Below are 12,600 nucleotides of genomic sequence, written 5' to 3'. Positions count from 1 at the left end.
AGGAGGGAGCAGCCCCACACACCCAATGCTTTTTCTTTTTGGAGGTGTGCAGATCCCCACACACCCCCTAACAGAGACAGGGGCAGAGCGCAGACCTCCCCAACACACACACACACACACACACACACACACACACACAGAGACAACTACATAGCGTGGGATGGAGGCACAGCCCCACACACACGTACAGCACAGGGGAAGCCCTTAGCAGAGGGATCCCCAGAAGCACCACAAGGACAAAAGGGGGGGGGCGGAGGGGGGGAGGGAGGCAGCTCCTCTCACCTCGCTCCCGGTGTGTGTGGGGGGTGGGAGTGGGGGAGGGGTGTCAGACACTCTGAGAAAAGCAAGGTGACAAACCGCCTTCCGAGAGCAACGGAGAACACCGCAGCCCCTCAGCGGGACGCTCTCACTCCTTCCCGAGGAGGGCCGCTCCCCCCCCCTCTCCATCACCTCCCACAGCCCTCACGCACAGCCAAAGCCCCGCTCTGGGTCCCGTCCCGCTCACCGATAACCTCCTGCAGCTCGTAGTCATCCTTGTTGATGGACCAGGGCAGCGCGCTGGGCTCCTCGGCCATGGCCGCGCCGTGCCCGCGGCCCGCCCGCCCTCAGGGGGGGGAGGCCCCACACGAACAGAGAAGCGCTGCGCTGTCCCGCGCGGCTCGGCCGCTCCGAATCCGACCCCGAACCAAACGCTGCCGACCGCGGCTCCTTCAGCCCCGCCGCCTCCTCCTCCACCGCCGCCTGCCGCTACCGCCGGCCAAACTTTGCCTCCTCTCTCCACCTGCCCATGCCCAGAGCGCGCTGACGTCACCTGCGCCCGCCGCCACGCGCGCCCGCCCTCAGCGCCTGTGGGGCGCCGCCCGGCGCCATCTTGAGCGCGGCACCTCTCCGCCTCCTCCGAAGGTTAGTGAGAGCGTAGGGCGCGTTGCCATCGCTCTCTCACACCGTCGCTATTCGGAGAGGGGGAGTTGCAGCGGGGTGCAGAGAGCGGGACGTGGAAAAAGGCTCATAAAGAGGAGAAAGGGAAGGGTGGGGATGCCACACACAAGATGGCGGCCGCTAGCACCTTCCCCTTCTTTAGAAGAGCGGCGGGAGGAGTCGGTTGCTTGAAACCCACTTCGGGCAGCGATTGGCTAGAGGCTGCAAAATCCGCAGCTTCTATTGGCGGAGGGACTGTCAATCACCCGATGTCCTGCTTCAGGGTCCCTGCGCCCGAGGGGCCTGCGGGTGGAGGGAAGCGCGGCCGGGCGCTGCCGTGGAGGGTCCTCGTCAGGATGGAGTGTGGGAGGTGCCTTCCAGAACAGAGCCACTATGTGCCAGAAGTCCCTCGGGTAGGTGGGGACATCGCTTCTTTGTGTTTGGAGGAGGATATCACATCAATGCCAGTTTTTGATAACCTGTGACGTGCTGCATTTCAGTGGTGTATATAATCATAGAAAGGCTTAGGTTGGAAGAGACCTGAAACATCATCTAGGCCCAACCTCCTGCTCTGGGCAGGGACACCACCCACCGGATCAGGCTGTCCAGTGTCCCATCCAGCGCTGTCTTGAGCACCTCCAGGGATGGGACACCCAAAATTGCTGTGGGAAGCAGTGCCAGGGCCTCACAGCCCTCTCAGTGAATAAAATTCTTATCTAAATATCTCCTCTTTTAATTAAAAGCCATACCCCCTTGTCATATCACTACCAAATCACATAAAAAGTCAGTCCCTCTCCTGTTTCAAACAGCCTTTAAGTCCTGGAAGGGCTCAATGAGGTTTCCCCAGAGTTTCTCCAGACTGACCACCCGCAGCTCCCTCAGCCCTCCTTCACAGCAGAGACACTCGCACCCTCTGAGCATCCCTTCCTTCTGTTGTGTCAGCGGTACCACTCAGCTTGGTGCCATCAGCAAACTTGCTGACAGTGCACTCCATCCCAATATCTTCCTGTTAATAAGCTCCTGTCTATACTGAAGGACATCAATGGCACAGCCTTGCCTGGAGTTGATCTACATTCCTTGTTTAAAAATAGGGCCTGGGGTTAGGATGGGTATGAAGGGTTCACAAGATCTGATTTTCCCCTCTCTGTGCCCGGAGATGAGCAATTATAGAGTTTCCCAGCTGCCTGATACTTCCACATACTCCACAGAATGTCAGCATTCAACAATATGTCCGACAGCTTCATCCAGGAGTTGATGTCACATAAGTCCATAACTGGAGCAATGTAGATCTGGACACATTCAGAAATAAGAAAGAAAATAAAAATTAGAAAGAAAAGGAATGTGAGGCCATCTGGTACCATGAACCCACCTAGGCTGCTGTCTACAGCTGATATAAAATACATAAAATACAAAAAATAGTAAAAACAATGCATTTCTTGCTATCACCAGAAGTCATCAGGTGAATCTGATAAGATATAGAACTTGTTTAGATTACATATGAGGAGGAAGCTTTTCATACAAAGGGTGGTGAAGCACTGGAACAGGCTGCCCAAGGAGGCTGTGGATGCCCCATCCCTGCAGGCGTTCAAGGCCAGGCTGGATGTGGCTGTGGGCAGCCTGGTCTGGTGGTTTGGTGACCATGCACATAGCAGGGAGTTGAAACTAGATGAGCATTGTGGTCTTTTTCACCCCAGGTCATTCTATGATTCTATGATTCTGTGATTCTTATTGCTTGGTAGCAGACACTGCCACAAGACAAGGAACATCAGTCATACATATTTTTAGCTGATTGGGACACATTCCTGAGATGCCTCTGATGAAGCAGGCTTTGTCGAAGGCCACAGCACCCTGCCAAATGCCTGGTGTGACTTCAGTGCTTTCAGTTGTGCTACCTCACACGGGACGCTGTCTCTATCCCTCTTGTCATTTTTTGTCCTACAGATGCACGAGGGTCGCAGCCCCATCTTGGTACAGTTGTGCAGACATTGAACAAAGATGGTCTCTGTCCATAAGGCAGACCTTTCAGTTTAAAAGCTGTTCATTTTTCCTGCTCGACTGTGTTAAACGTTCCCCAGCCAAGCAATATTTCGTATTTGCTAAATATGCTTTAATTACTGTTCAGAATGGTCTCTGTGATCTCTTAATTGTTATAAAAGCAATTTTTGAAGCAACTGAAAGTCAGTTTTACCCTGGAGCATGCACTCATGTGGCCAGTGTCGTATTTCTGATAGCAGCAGCATGTTAAAAAGGGATCTCAGCCAGGCATCAGCCACAAAAAACGACAGAGGCCCCGATCCTGAAAGTATTTAAGCACATGCTTTAAGCCTTTATAACCACAATCATGCATATGGCTAATTTTACCACAGTGTTGTTAATCTAGAGTCAGAATTGGATACTGAAATCTCTTATTCTATGCAGAAAATTCTTCCCCAAGGGCGTCGCTAAAACTCTTGTTGAATTAGATCAATGGCAAAGGATTAGGCCCACAATGAACCCTGTTCTTTCTGAATTAACACCGGCGTTGATCAAAACTAGAATCTCAGATGTGCGCTGACAAGACCACCAGTGGCCATAGGAAATACATATACAAAATGGTGTGGTTTACTTTCTCAGCTCTGCACTTCCACATTTTTAAACCAAGGTCTCTCATTCACGTAGAATCTAAGTGTTGTGTTGCCTTTTAAATGAGCATTTAATGAAATCTCAAATGACCGTTTTGGACTGTTCAAAAGTCGAGGCGTTGCGTTCATTCATTCATCCTGCCAGGCTGCTGCAATGTCAGTCTGACGCAAGATGAAAAAAAGGGAGCTGTCTTGTGAAGATCTTAATCCTTTGCCCGCTTTACACCTTCAAGCAGCACCTTCCCCTGTGTCATCATTAGCATTCTGCTCATCCCACTTTTACTGATTTGCTGTATTTTGTCTGTCTCATGTAGGTTGCAAGCTCTTCAGGGCAGAGGAAACATCTCTATTTATAAAACAGCCTGCGAAGTGGTACTGCTGAATCAAGCAGTTGTTAAAATAACAAGAAATTTTAGCAGAAATCTGCCGTGGAAAAACAGTTTCCTGTGTATCCACCTCCGCTCTGTACCAGGCTTTGGGAGAGGCTGAAAAGTGAAAAAATTCCAGGCTTCTTTCAGGTAAGAAGGCTGCAGTCCAAGGGAAGGGCTCAGACCTGGGTTTCCTGTAGTTTTTTTCTTTTAAATAAAGCACTACAATGATCAGACCATGCAGTCCCACTGATTCCACAGTTGAGGAAAGGCTTTTTTCTGACACCTGTGTCGCACTGATGTCCCCAGGGCTCCTGTTCCCCATTGCCTGGCTCAGTGCCTTTGGAGGTGGCCACACCAGGCAGGCACACACACACACATCCACACAAAAAGCTCTCATTCTCACACACCGCGTGGTTTCCTGCCTTTGTGGGCCAATTACTTATGGTTTCCATGAAACTTACTGGCACTACCCAGACCTTTGCCTTTTTTTCCATTCAGCTATTATTGGCTATCATAAAACTGATGCTTAATGCATTGAATGGTGATTCTAACATTCAGTGCACTGGTTTTAGTACCTGTAAAATGCTTAACCGTTGGCAATCCATTTTATCATCATCCTAAGTGTGACCATAAATAAACTTCAATTGCACCTGGATCACAGAAAACTAGTCTAAGTTGCAGTTTGCTCATTGAGGCATTGCATATTTCATTCATGCAGACTCTCAGATTAGTTTCTTGGTACAGCTGAACTCAGAATTGCTTTCAAAACAGTCATGCAGAGGCATTGAGAATTACAGCTCTGTCGTGTGTGGGGCCACACCGTTCACTGCCACATTTCTACATAAAGGTTTTTGAAGGCATCATGAACGGCTGTTTGTGAGTGTGCATTAGGCACCGTGATTCCTACAAACAAAAGCAGTTAATGTGCTTATTGAACGGCTTGGTACGGGCACAGCTTACTAAAGCAAGAGGGAACTCAACAATGCCTGTCTTATTACATTCAGAATAGTGCAAGTGTGTGTTGGCAAACAGAATGCCTGGCCGTGGTACACTACAAAATTTGCCTGCTATTCTTTCTTCACGGAAATACTTTCAGGTCTATTGAAGGGATCTCACTCTATCAACGGCAGCTGATTATTTAATAAAAAACACGGCATGGGATAAGGAATAGTGGTTTAAAAATCTTCTGTTGGAACAAGTTTTTATAGCAGTTGTTTTCAAAACATGAGCTAAACGCCAGTCTGAACCACGCCAGCAAGTCTCCATAAATGATCCTGTGTTAGAGCAGGTATCTCCGCCCCGTCGTTCACTGCTGTGTGCTCAGTCACTGCAGACTCACCTTCGAGGTCACTTTGAAGTCAAGTAGCTGAAGGCCTGGTTTTGACAGGTAAATTCTGGTTCTCACGCTGTGTGTACTGAAACCACATTTTGCTCTGCAAACATACCTCTTATCCCATCCCGACTGCCTCCCAGCAGAAAGCGCTCTGTTCTCTCACTTCCTCCACTGAAAAATAACCCCCTGAGTTTTAATGTTAATAAACAAGCAAAGAGCTTAGGACCAAGGCAGGTTTTTTCTTCTTTCTCTTGTTTTAAACACTTATGCATTTTATTTTTAGTATACAAGTCAGGAGTCAATTAACCTTCTTGCTAACAAATTGTAGCTTTGCTGCCTCCTTTAAATCTAATATAAAATTGATTCTAGGCTTAAATAATTACAACAGGATCTTGATTGCCACATACAACAACTTAATAATCAGCTCTTGGTCTGTTCCGGTTTACAATAGTACTTTGTCTTTAAAGAAGCTGACGAAAGATAGCACTTGCCCATTACCTCCTTAAACCCTAGGAATCCAGCTGTCTTGTTGGAACAGCATGTAAGGACAGAATCATTTTCCCACTGGCCTTTTCTGGGGAGGGTGAATCTCCACCATAAAACATTTTCTAAACAGTTAAACAGGACAGGGAGATTGAGACCATGTTTCAGAACTTCTCTTTGCTGAAGGTGCAAAATAAGCCTGATGCGGGCAGCCAGACCCTGATGTACAAGGAACACATCCAGGCTGACTTGTCTTGAGATTCATGAAGAGAGGCTGAAGATTGATGGTCCTGTTACATGCGTCCTTGTGGGCCTGCCTATATTTAAGACAATTTCAGACATTTTATTGTTCAACAAAGGTCTTCTAGAAAAGTGTTCAACGATGCCAGCTCCTCTGCTTGCCATTTGCTGGTGCAGCAAAGAAGCCCTGAACATCCCTAGGTTCTTACATCTCCTGAGGCCTGGTTGTGGGAGGGCTGAACAAAGCAATCAGCCCTTGAGAGGAGACACAGCTGCTTTCAGGTGAACACCTGCATCATACTGTATAGATATGCTGGCAGCTGGGAGTGCTCAGACCCAATCTGCCCCATTTACAGCTGGCAAACGTTGATGAAGTAAAATAGAACATCTTTTGTGACATTACAGTGAAGCTAGATGAACTTAAAGAAGCAAGAAGAGAAACCCTAGAAATAGAAGGACAGGGTGGAATAAGATTTCATTTATTTTTTGCCATCAGGGAATAAGATGTGTGAGGGAGTATTGTTCTTATCTTTACAATGGACAGTATCTTCCTGAATCCAGCTACACTGAGGCCAAGCAAGGTTAGTGGTTCACATTAACAGATTTTAATGACATGACTTTCCAATAATAGTTTAATAGTTCAGTGTAACAGTGACTCAGAGTTTATTACTCTGATGATAGGTATGTAAAGAGATCTCATTTGAAAAAAAAAAAAAAAAAAAAGTCTATTTGAATAGTTCACATCCTTTCCTCCCTACTCATGAATTCCTATGCCACTGACTGCAGGCTGCCAAAAATAGGATTACTTTTTGTGTATCTAAAGTCAAGGAAGACTTCTAATCAAAGAATCAGTAGGTGGAGACCACTGTCCTTACATACAGAGCCTTCAGGAAATAATTATAATGAAAGCTCTCTGAGAGCATAGGAATGTTTTTAAAATATAAGAATAGTCTCAGAGGTTATTTTGCAGGAAGAAGAATTAATGAATCACACAAGCTCTCTGTTTTGTTATGTTACACCGTGGGGACAGGAAGATTCATCTTTCTGTCAGAGGATCAAGCTGAATTTTTGTCTTAGAGAAACTGTTACACTGCTGTAGCAGAAGTCGTAAGGAACAGCCCAGGAGAAGCTGTGTGGGCTGACAAGGAGACAGAGAGGAGCCACAAGAAGCACTGAAGTCAGATCTAAAAGCCAAGGCTGTTCTGCAGTTGCATGCTCTTGCTGAGGTTTGTTTGGATCTCCAAGAATGTGGGAGCTGATGCCTGAGAATGCTGATGCCCCAGTAATGAGGAAGTAGGAAAGCACACAAACCTCCCCAGAGAACGGAGAATCAGACAAGGAAGCTCACTGGGAATCTTTCCTTTAGCAGCCACCCGAACCTGCATTAATTTTGTAAGTGGGAAAGAGGGGCTGGGAAGGCATATCTGCACATTAAATGTACCACCGACACCCCTTGAAAATAGACCCACATGGCACCTCAGAAACAAACTGCTCAAGTGTGAAATCATGCGGCAGGGAAAGCTGTCACAGACAATCAGGAATTGATTTAATAGAGAAAAATTGACTGCTGCATAATTTGTGCAGATTGCTGGCTGAGAGAGAGAGACTTGCCGCTCCTAAGGGCTTCGCTGTGTGCACCGTCTGGTGAAAGGTGCAGAAAGCAAGATTTCAGAGCTGGCAGTCCTACGTGTGCTGAATGCTTCATCTTCAATAGGGAACAATTAAAATCGATGACAGGGATGCTAGGTAACAAAAGTAAATGACTGATCAATATGCATGTCTTGGAGCTGAAGAAAAACCCGTCTGCCAAGAGTAGCATGCTGATTAGGCAACATTTCTGAGAGCATGAAGAGAAAATCTTAAGAGCTTCCATTCCCAATGCTCGATAAAACAATGCAGCTAACCAGATGCCAGACGCGGTGCTGAGAGGTTAAGTCACCGAGGAACTGTCAGGAAAAACAGTATAACATTTTTAGAGCAAAAAAAACCATGATGCTTCTCTTCTTTGCCTTTCTTTCTAAATATCTGAAAAGCCCTTTAAAGATGTTGAAAAACGATGTTCTTTTAATACCCATGTGAGGTTTTAGAGATGCTGAGACGGTGACATTTTAAGGCCAACGACTGTTTTAGACCTCAATTCCAAGCAATTTAAATCTCATTTCCACATATATTCCAGTTGGAAATATCTGCCAAGTGCTGCCAAAAATCCAAGGCTGAATCTTCCCCCATTCAGTTGTTTCTGAGTCGATCACACAGATTTCCAAACTCTTAAGAAAACATTGCTCTAACGCACTCCTCATAGTTCTCCATGGCTTAGGGAGGACAGGGACCAGCATGTGGGTTCTCAGAGCATTCACCCAGTTTTCCCCATCCAAATGGTACTTTTGATCTCTGAGGCAGCAGACCACAAGCAGTTAAGCACCTTGGGACTCACGGCTCTTAAATTAGTTCTGCTGACACAAACAGAAGGTGAGCAGAGCTGAAGATTAGAGCCAGAAAAATGCTGCAAAAAGTTTATGAAAGTTCACTTCACTGTAACGCCCACATTTGCCTGAATGTACTTCCTGTGAGCCCATACTTTCCTCCAGTTTCCTAACTAGTGGATGGTGGTCCTGTGTGGAGCCAGGAATTGGACTCAGTGATCCCTGTGGGTCCTTTCCAACTCAGGATATTCTATGATATAGACCCATTTTATCACTATGTGGGGTTGACTTCATAACAAACCCAATCAGACTAATATCACGAAGGCAATATATTCTTGCTGGACTTAGAGCAGGAGTCATCCTCCTTGTGTCCTGCACTGTCTGGCACATCACCTGCCCTGCAGAGCGTTGTAAGCAGCACCCACCATACGAGTCAGCAAAACCCACTGAACCTTTCCCCCACAAACTGGCACTCAGCCTGCTGCATTGCTTTTTTCTTTCTTCACATGGCTGCATGGGCAGGGCTGAGAGCAGTACAAAACCTGTTTGGTCTGGGGAGAATCTGGACACTTGGCAGTTGAGGAAACCCTGGCACGTTCCTACAGAGAATCTGTTCTAGCAGCCATCTGCCACCTGTGCCCTCCCTCTACAGCTCTGCTAAGAATCACAGACTTCCGTGGGTTAGAAGTGACCCATAGAAACATCTCATCCATCCTCCTTGCTAAAGCAGTTCCCTCCTGTAGGCAACACAGGAAAGCATCCAGGTGGGTCTTGGATATCTCCAGAGAAGGAGAACCCCACCACCTGTCTGGGCAGCCTGGGCTGTCATCCCACACAAAGAAGAGGAGCTTGGAAGTGCAGCATGGAGAAATTCCACCAGCACAACATCAGACCCAGCCATCGCACGTGTGTGTCCCCGCTCTGAGGGCAGTGGGAAGGCAAGGGCTAAGCAGGAGGAGGAAAAAGTTTCACGTACTTTTGTACGGAGACATCCAACAAGCATCTGATGGCAAATGCGGACTGTGTTTGTTCTCTATTTCCTGCCCAGCCCCACCAAAACCCAACCTGTGGCACTGCGAGACATGGTTGGTGGGCGTGGTGGTGATGGGTTGATGGTTGGACTAGATGATCTTAAAGGTGTTTGCCAGCCTTAACGATCTGATGGTTCTAAGCAAGTCTGGGAACAGGGGAAGTTGCACAGACAGCTTTATTGCAAAAGATGGACGGAGGGAACAGCACATTGCTGGGATGGACTCTGCAGTGGGAGCGAAAAATGCGTTGTTTGTAAATGAGGCATTTGAACCGTTTAGCGCTTCAATAGAGGTTCGATCAATTAAACATTTACAGGATACAATATTCATTCTCCTGACTGCAGGTTGTGCTGAACGGGTTTGCTGGGCAGGGCTTGATAGTGATTGTCAAGGAAATTCAAAGTCATCTCGACATCCTAGCGAGCATCAGCTGAACCAAAAGTAGTTAGAGGAAAGTATTTGTGCACAGCAAAGGTTTCGTTGTTTAGTAAAACCCCAACAGGTTTGACAGAGGTTTTTAAACTCTATTAGCATGCTTTCCAATAACGTGAACTTTGTGTTTTTTTCTTTTAATTGCCTTATTAAAATAAGTTTCCAGCGTGATCAAACAACATTTTCCCAGCTATTTTTCTGCATATTTTTCTTCCCTATGCTAATTTTCTATCAGTAGATGTGCCCTTTGGACCAAGCAATACTTCTATCACGAGTAACCAACTCTTTTCATGTCCGTGTAACAAAGACCAGCAGTTGCTCAATCGAGGAGCAATGCTCTATCCATCACCCTCTAACCCTGAAGCTTAGAGAACATTTTGCACAAGTTGCTAAATTTCACCAGGTAAATGCTGTCCTCCAGTAAACAGGGAAATGGCGCCAACATTTCAACCTAGAATAATACATTTGAGGATGATATCTATATCACTGTACATGTGCTGGTTTGTAGCAGCCATAGCAAAGGCATTACCTCATAGCCCTTATAGGAAACATTGTCCCGCAGGAGGCCTAGCATACAGCCTCTCCTGATGTGAAGTGCAGCTTCTCCTTGACCTCCAGAAATTCCTTCCAACCAACATTTCTCTGATTCAGTGATCCTTCAACTTTTCTTGTGGTGGGGCCCTGGCCCAACAGCTGCTGAGTTTGTGAGTTATTTGCCTGCCTTGGACTGACTCCAAGCCGCCTGCCTAAGGAAATGAAGCTGGCAAAATCCTCAGTGCTGCCACGCAGCATTATGTTCCTTGGTGGGATCCCCTAGAAAAGATGAAGAACAGCAGCTCAACACCCAGCAGCCCTGCTTCCAGAGGGTGGGAAGCCAAAGCCCTGGCTCCATCACTCTGTGAGGACCAGAGCTGAAGCACCCCTGGCACAGCGACAACCGCACACTGCAGTCTGCAGAAAAGAAACCACACATGCCTGAATTTCTTGGTAATTTTCTTCCTGGTGTGGTTCAATCACACCTCTCCCTGTTCCAGACACTCTCAAAAGCCTCTGCTGGGGAATTGTTTTAGGCAAAACAAGAAAACAAAAAAGAAATAGCTCCCATTATTCCTCACTAACACTTCCTTTTCAGATCTAGCATTTATTCTCTGATGCCCAAGGAAGATATCCAGCCCATGGAGTTTTGCTTCTTTATTTTACAATGTTTTGTCACGTACCAAAAGCTTGTCTGAAAGAGAAAACACAGAACTGCAGACTGTTTTCAGAATGGCTATACAAGATTCTTATCAGGATAGAAAGTAATATAAATATATATATCTCTCTATATAAAAATAAATGATTTGGTACAAGGATAATTTCAACGAGGGAAAGAAACAAAATAGAAAAAAGAAACCCAACACGTAACATCATGATTCAAGTTCCTTTTTTAGAGGTGCTGAAACATTTGACCTTCCACTAAGTGCCAACAAGGGGAAAGGAGAACCACGACCGCCACTGAAACACGCTTACAGTAACTCGATTTTATCATTCAGAGATGTCACACCTCATAAAGAACTGTGCCAAGACAGATGCAAAAATGTCAGAAGTGCATAAGCTGGATTTTACTCAGACAAGGGTTATCATTCAAACCATACATTTCACATGTCATGGCTGTTAATTCACTTTGCCCCAAATTTGTAATTTTAGTCTACAGGACAAGACAAATGTGAACTGCTTGTAAGAAGGCAGTAATGGTGATACTTGCATTGCACCTGAGCCAGCCAGGAGTAGTGAGTGCAGTTAGGAGATAATGAAACCACCCTAAGCACTGACATCTGTGTGAATCCACCTACTGGAAGTCTGAAGATTTAGGAATTCAGCTCTTGGTTTTGACTTCCCTTCCAGAAGCTGCACTTTCCTTGCTCCACAGTCACCAGATCATCTATTACAAAGTTGACTGTTATTGCTCTTGCTGCTATTATTTCACCTAATTTACAGCATCTCAAGTGTCAAACCACGTATCAGGACCCATGCAGAAGTCACTGCACAGGTTGGGTCTGCCAACAGAACTCTCCAACTTTTAGATATTCTTTCCTTAGCAGAGGTTGCAAGAAGCAAAGGGAAACAAAAAAGCCTCAGAAAATCCTTATATCAGCAAAACTGGAGGAGGAGAAAGTTCCACACACCCTCTTGTTGAGACATCCAACAAGTGTTCAGTGGTGAATGCAAAGTACATTTCTTCTACGCCCAGCCCAGCACCACCAAACCCAATCTGTGGGACACAGTCAGTGGGCATGGTGGGGATGGACTGATGGTTGGACTGGATGATCTTTGAAGTCTTTTCCAATCTTTATGATTCTATGACTCAGGCAGAGCACAGGGCCCATTCCCTCATTGGGCAGCCAGGCTTCTCCCCTGGCAGCACAAGCCCTGCAGCTCCAGTGCTGGCAGCATGGCCCACTGCCTCCCTCTAGCGTCCGGACCAGAGCCTCCTGCTTTTGTTCTCGCCCTTAATGAGACACTGGATGAGTTCTTTCAGCTCTCAATTCAAGAGGGATCTGGTTCAGTCCTGTGAGCAGTGACCCATAATTAATGTTGATAGACGCTCTGGAGTATGGGAATTCATCAAGCCCCAGGAGTGACTGGGGATCAAGCAGCCTCCAGAAACTCTTATATAATTAACATTTAACGATTATGCAAAAGCCCTAAGGCATGCAGCTGTCTCCTTCCTGCAGGAGGGACCTGAGGGCAAGAGGACATGAAGATGAA

The 12,600-nt window shown here is 46.4% G+C and overlaps 1 protein-coding gene across 1 annotated transcript in view; it reads right to left on the bottom strand.

Moving 5' to 3' along the window:
* Positions 1 to 784, bottom strand: part of OXSR1 (oxidative stress responsive kinase 1) — an 88,728-nt gene extending 87,944 nt beyond the window's left edge. The window contains exon 1 of the mRNA XM_048950708.1: positions 506 to 784. Within this exon, the coding sequence (XP_048806665.1) occupies positions 506 to 575 (70 nt within the window). The 5' untranslated portion in view covers positions 576 to 784. The remainder of the gene's footprint in view (positions 1 to 505) is intronic.
* Positions 785 to 12,600: the final 11,816 nt, after the last annotated feature.

This window comes from Lagopus muta, chromosome 7 (assembly GCF_023343835.1).
Source record: "Lagopus muta isolate bLagMut1 chromosome 7, bLagMut1 primary, whole genome shotgun sequence".
Classification (NCBI taxonomy): domain Eukaryota; kingdom Metazoa; phylum Chordata; class Aves; order Galliformes; family Phasianidae; genus Lagopus; species Lagopus muta.
This window is presented reverse-complemented; position numbering and strand designations above follow the sequence as displayed.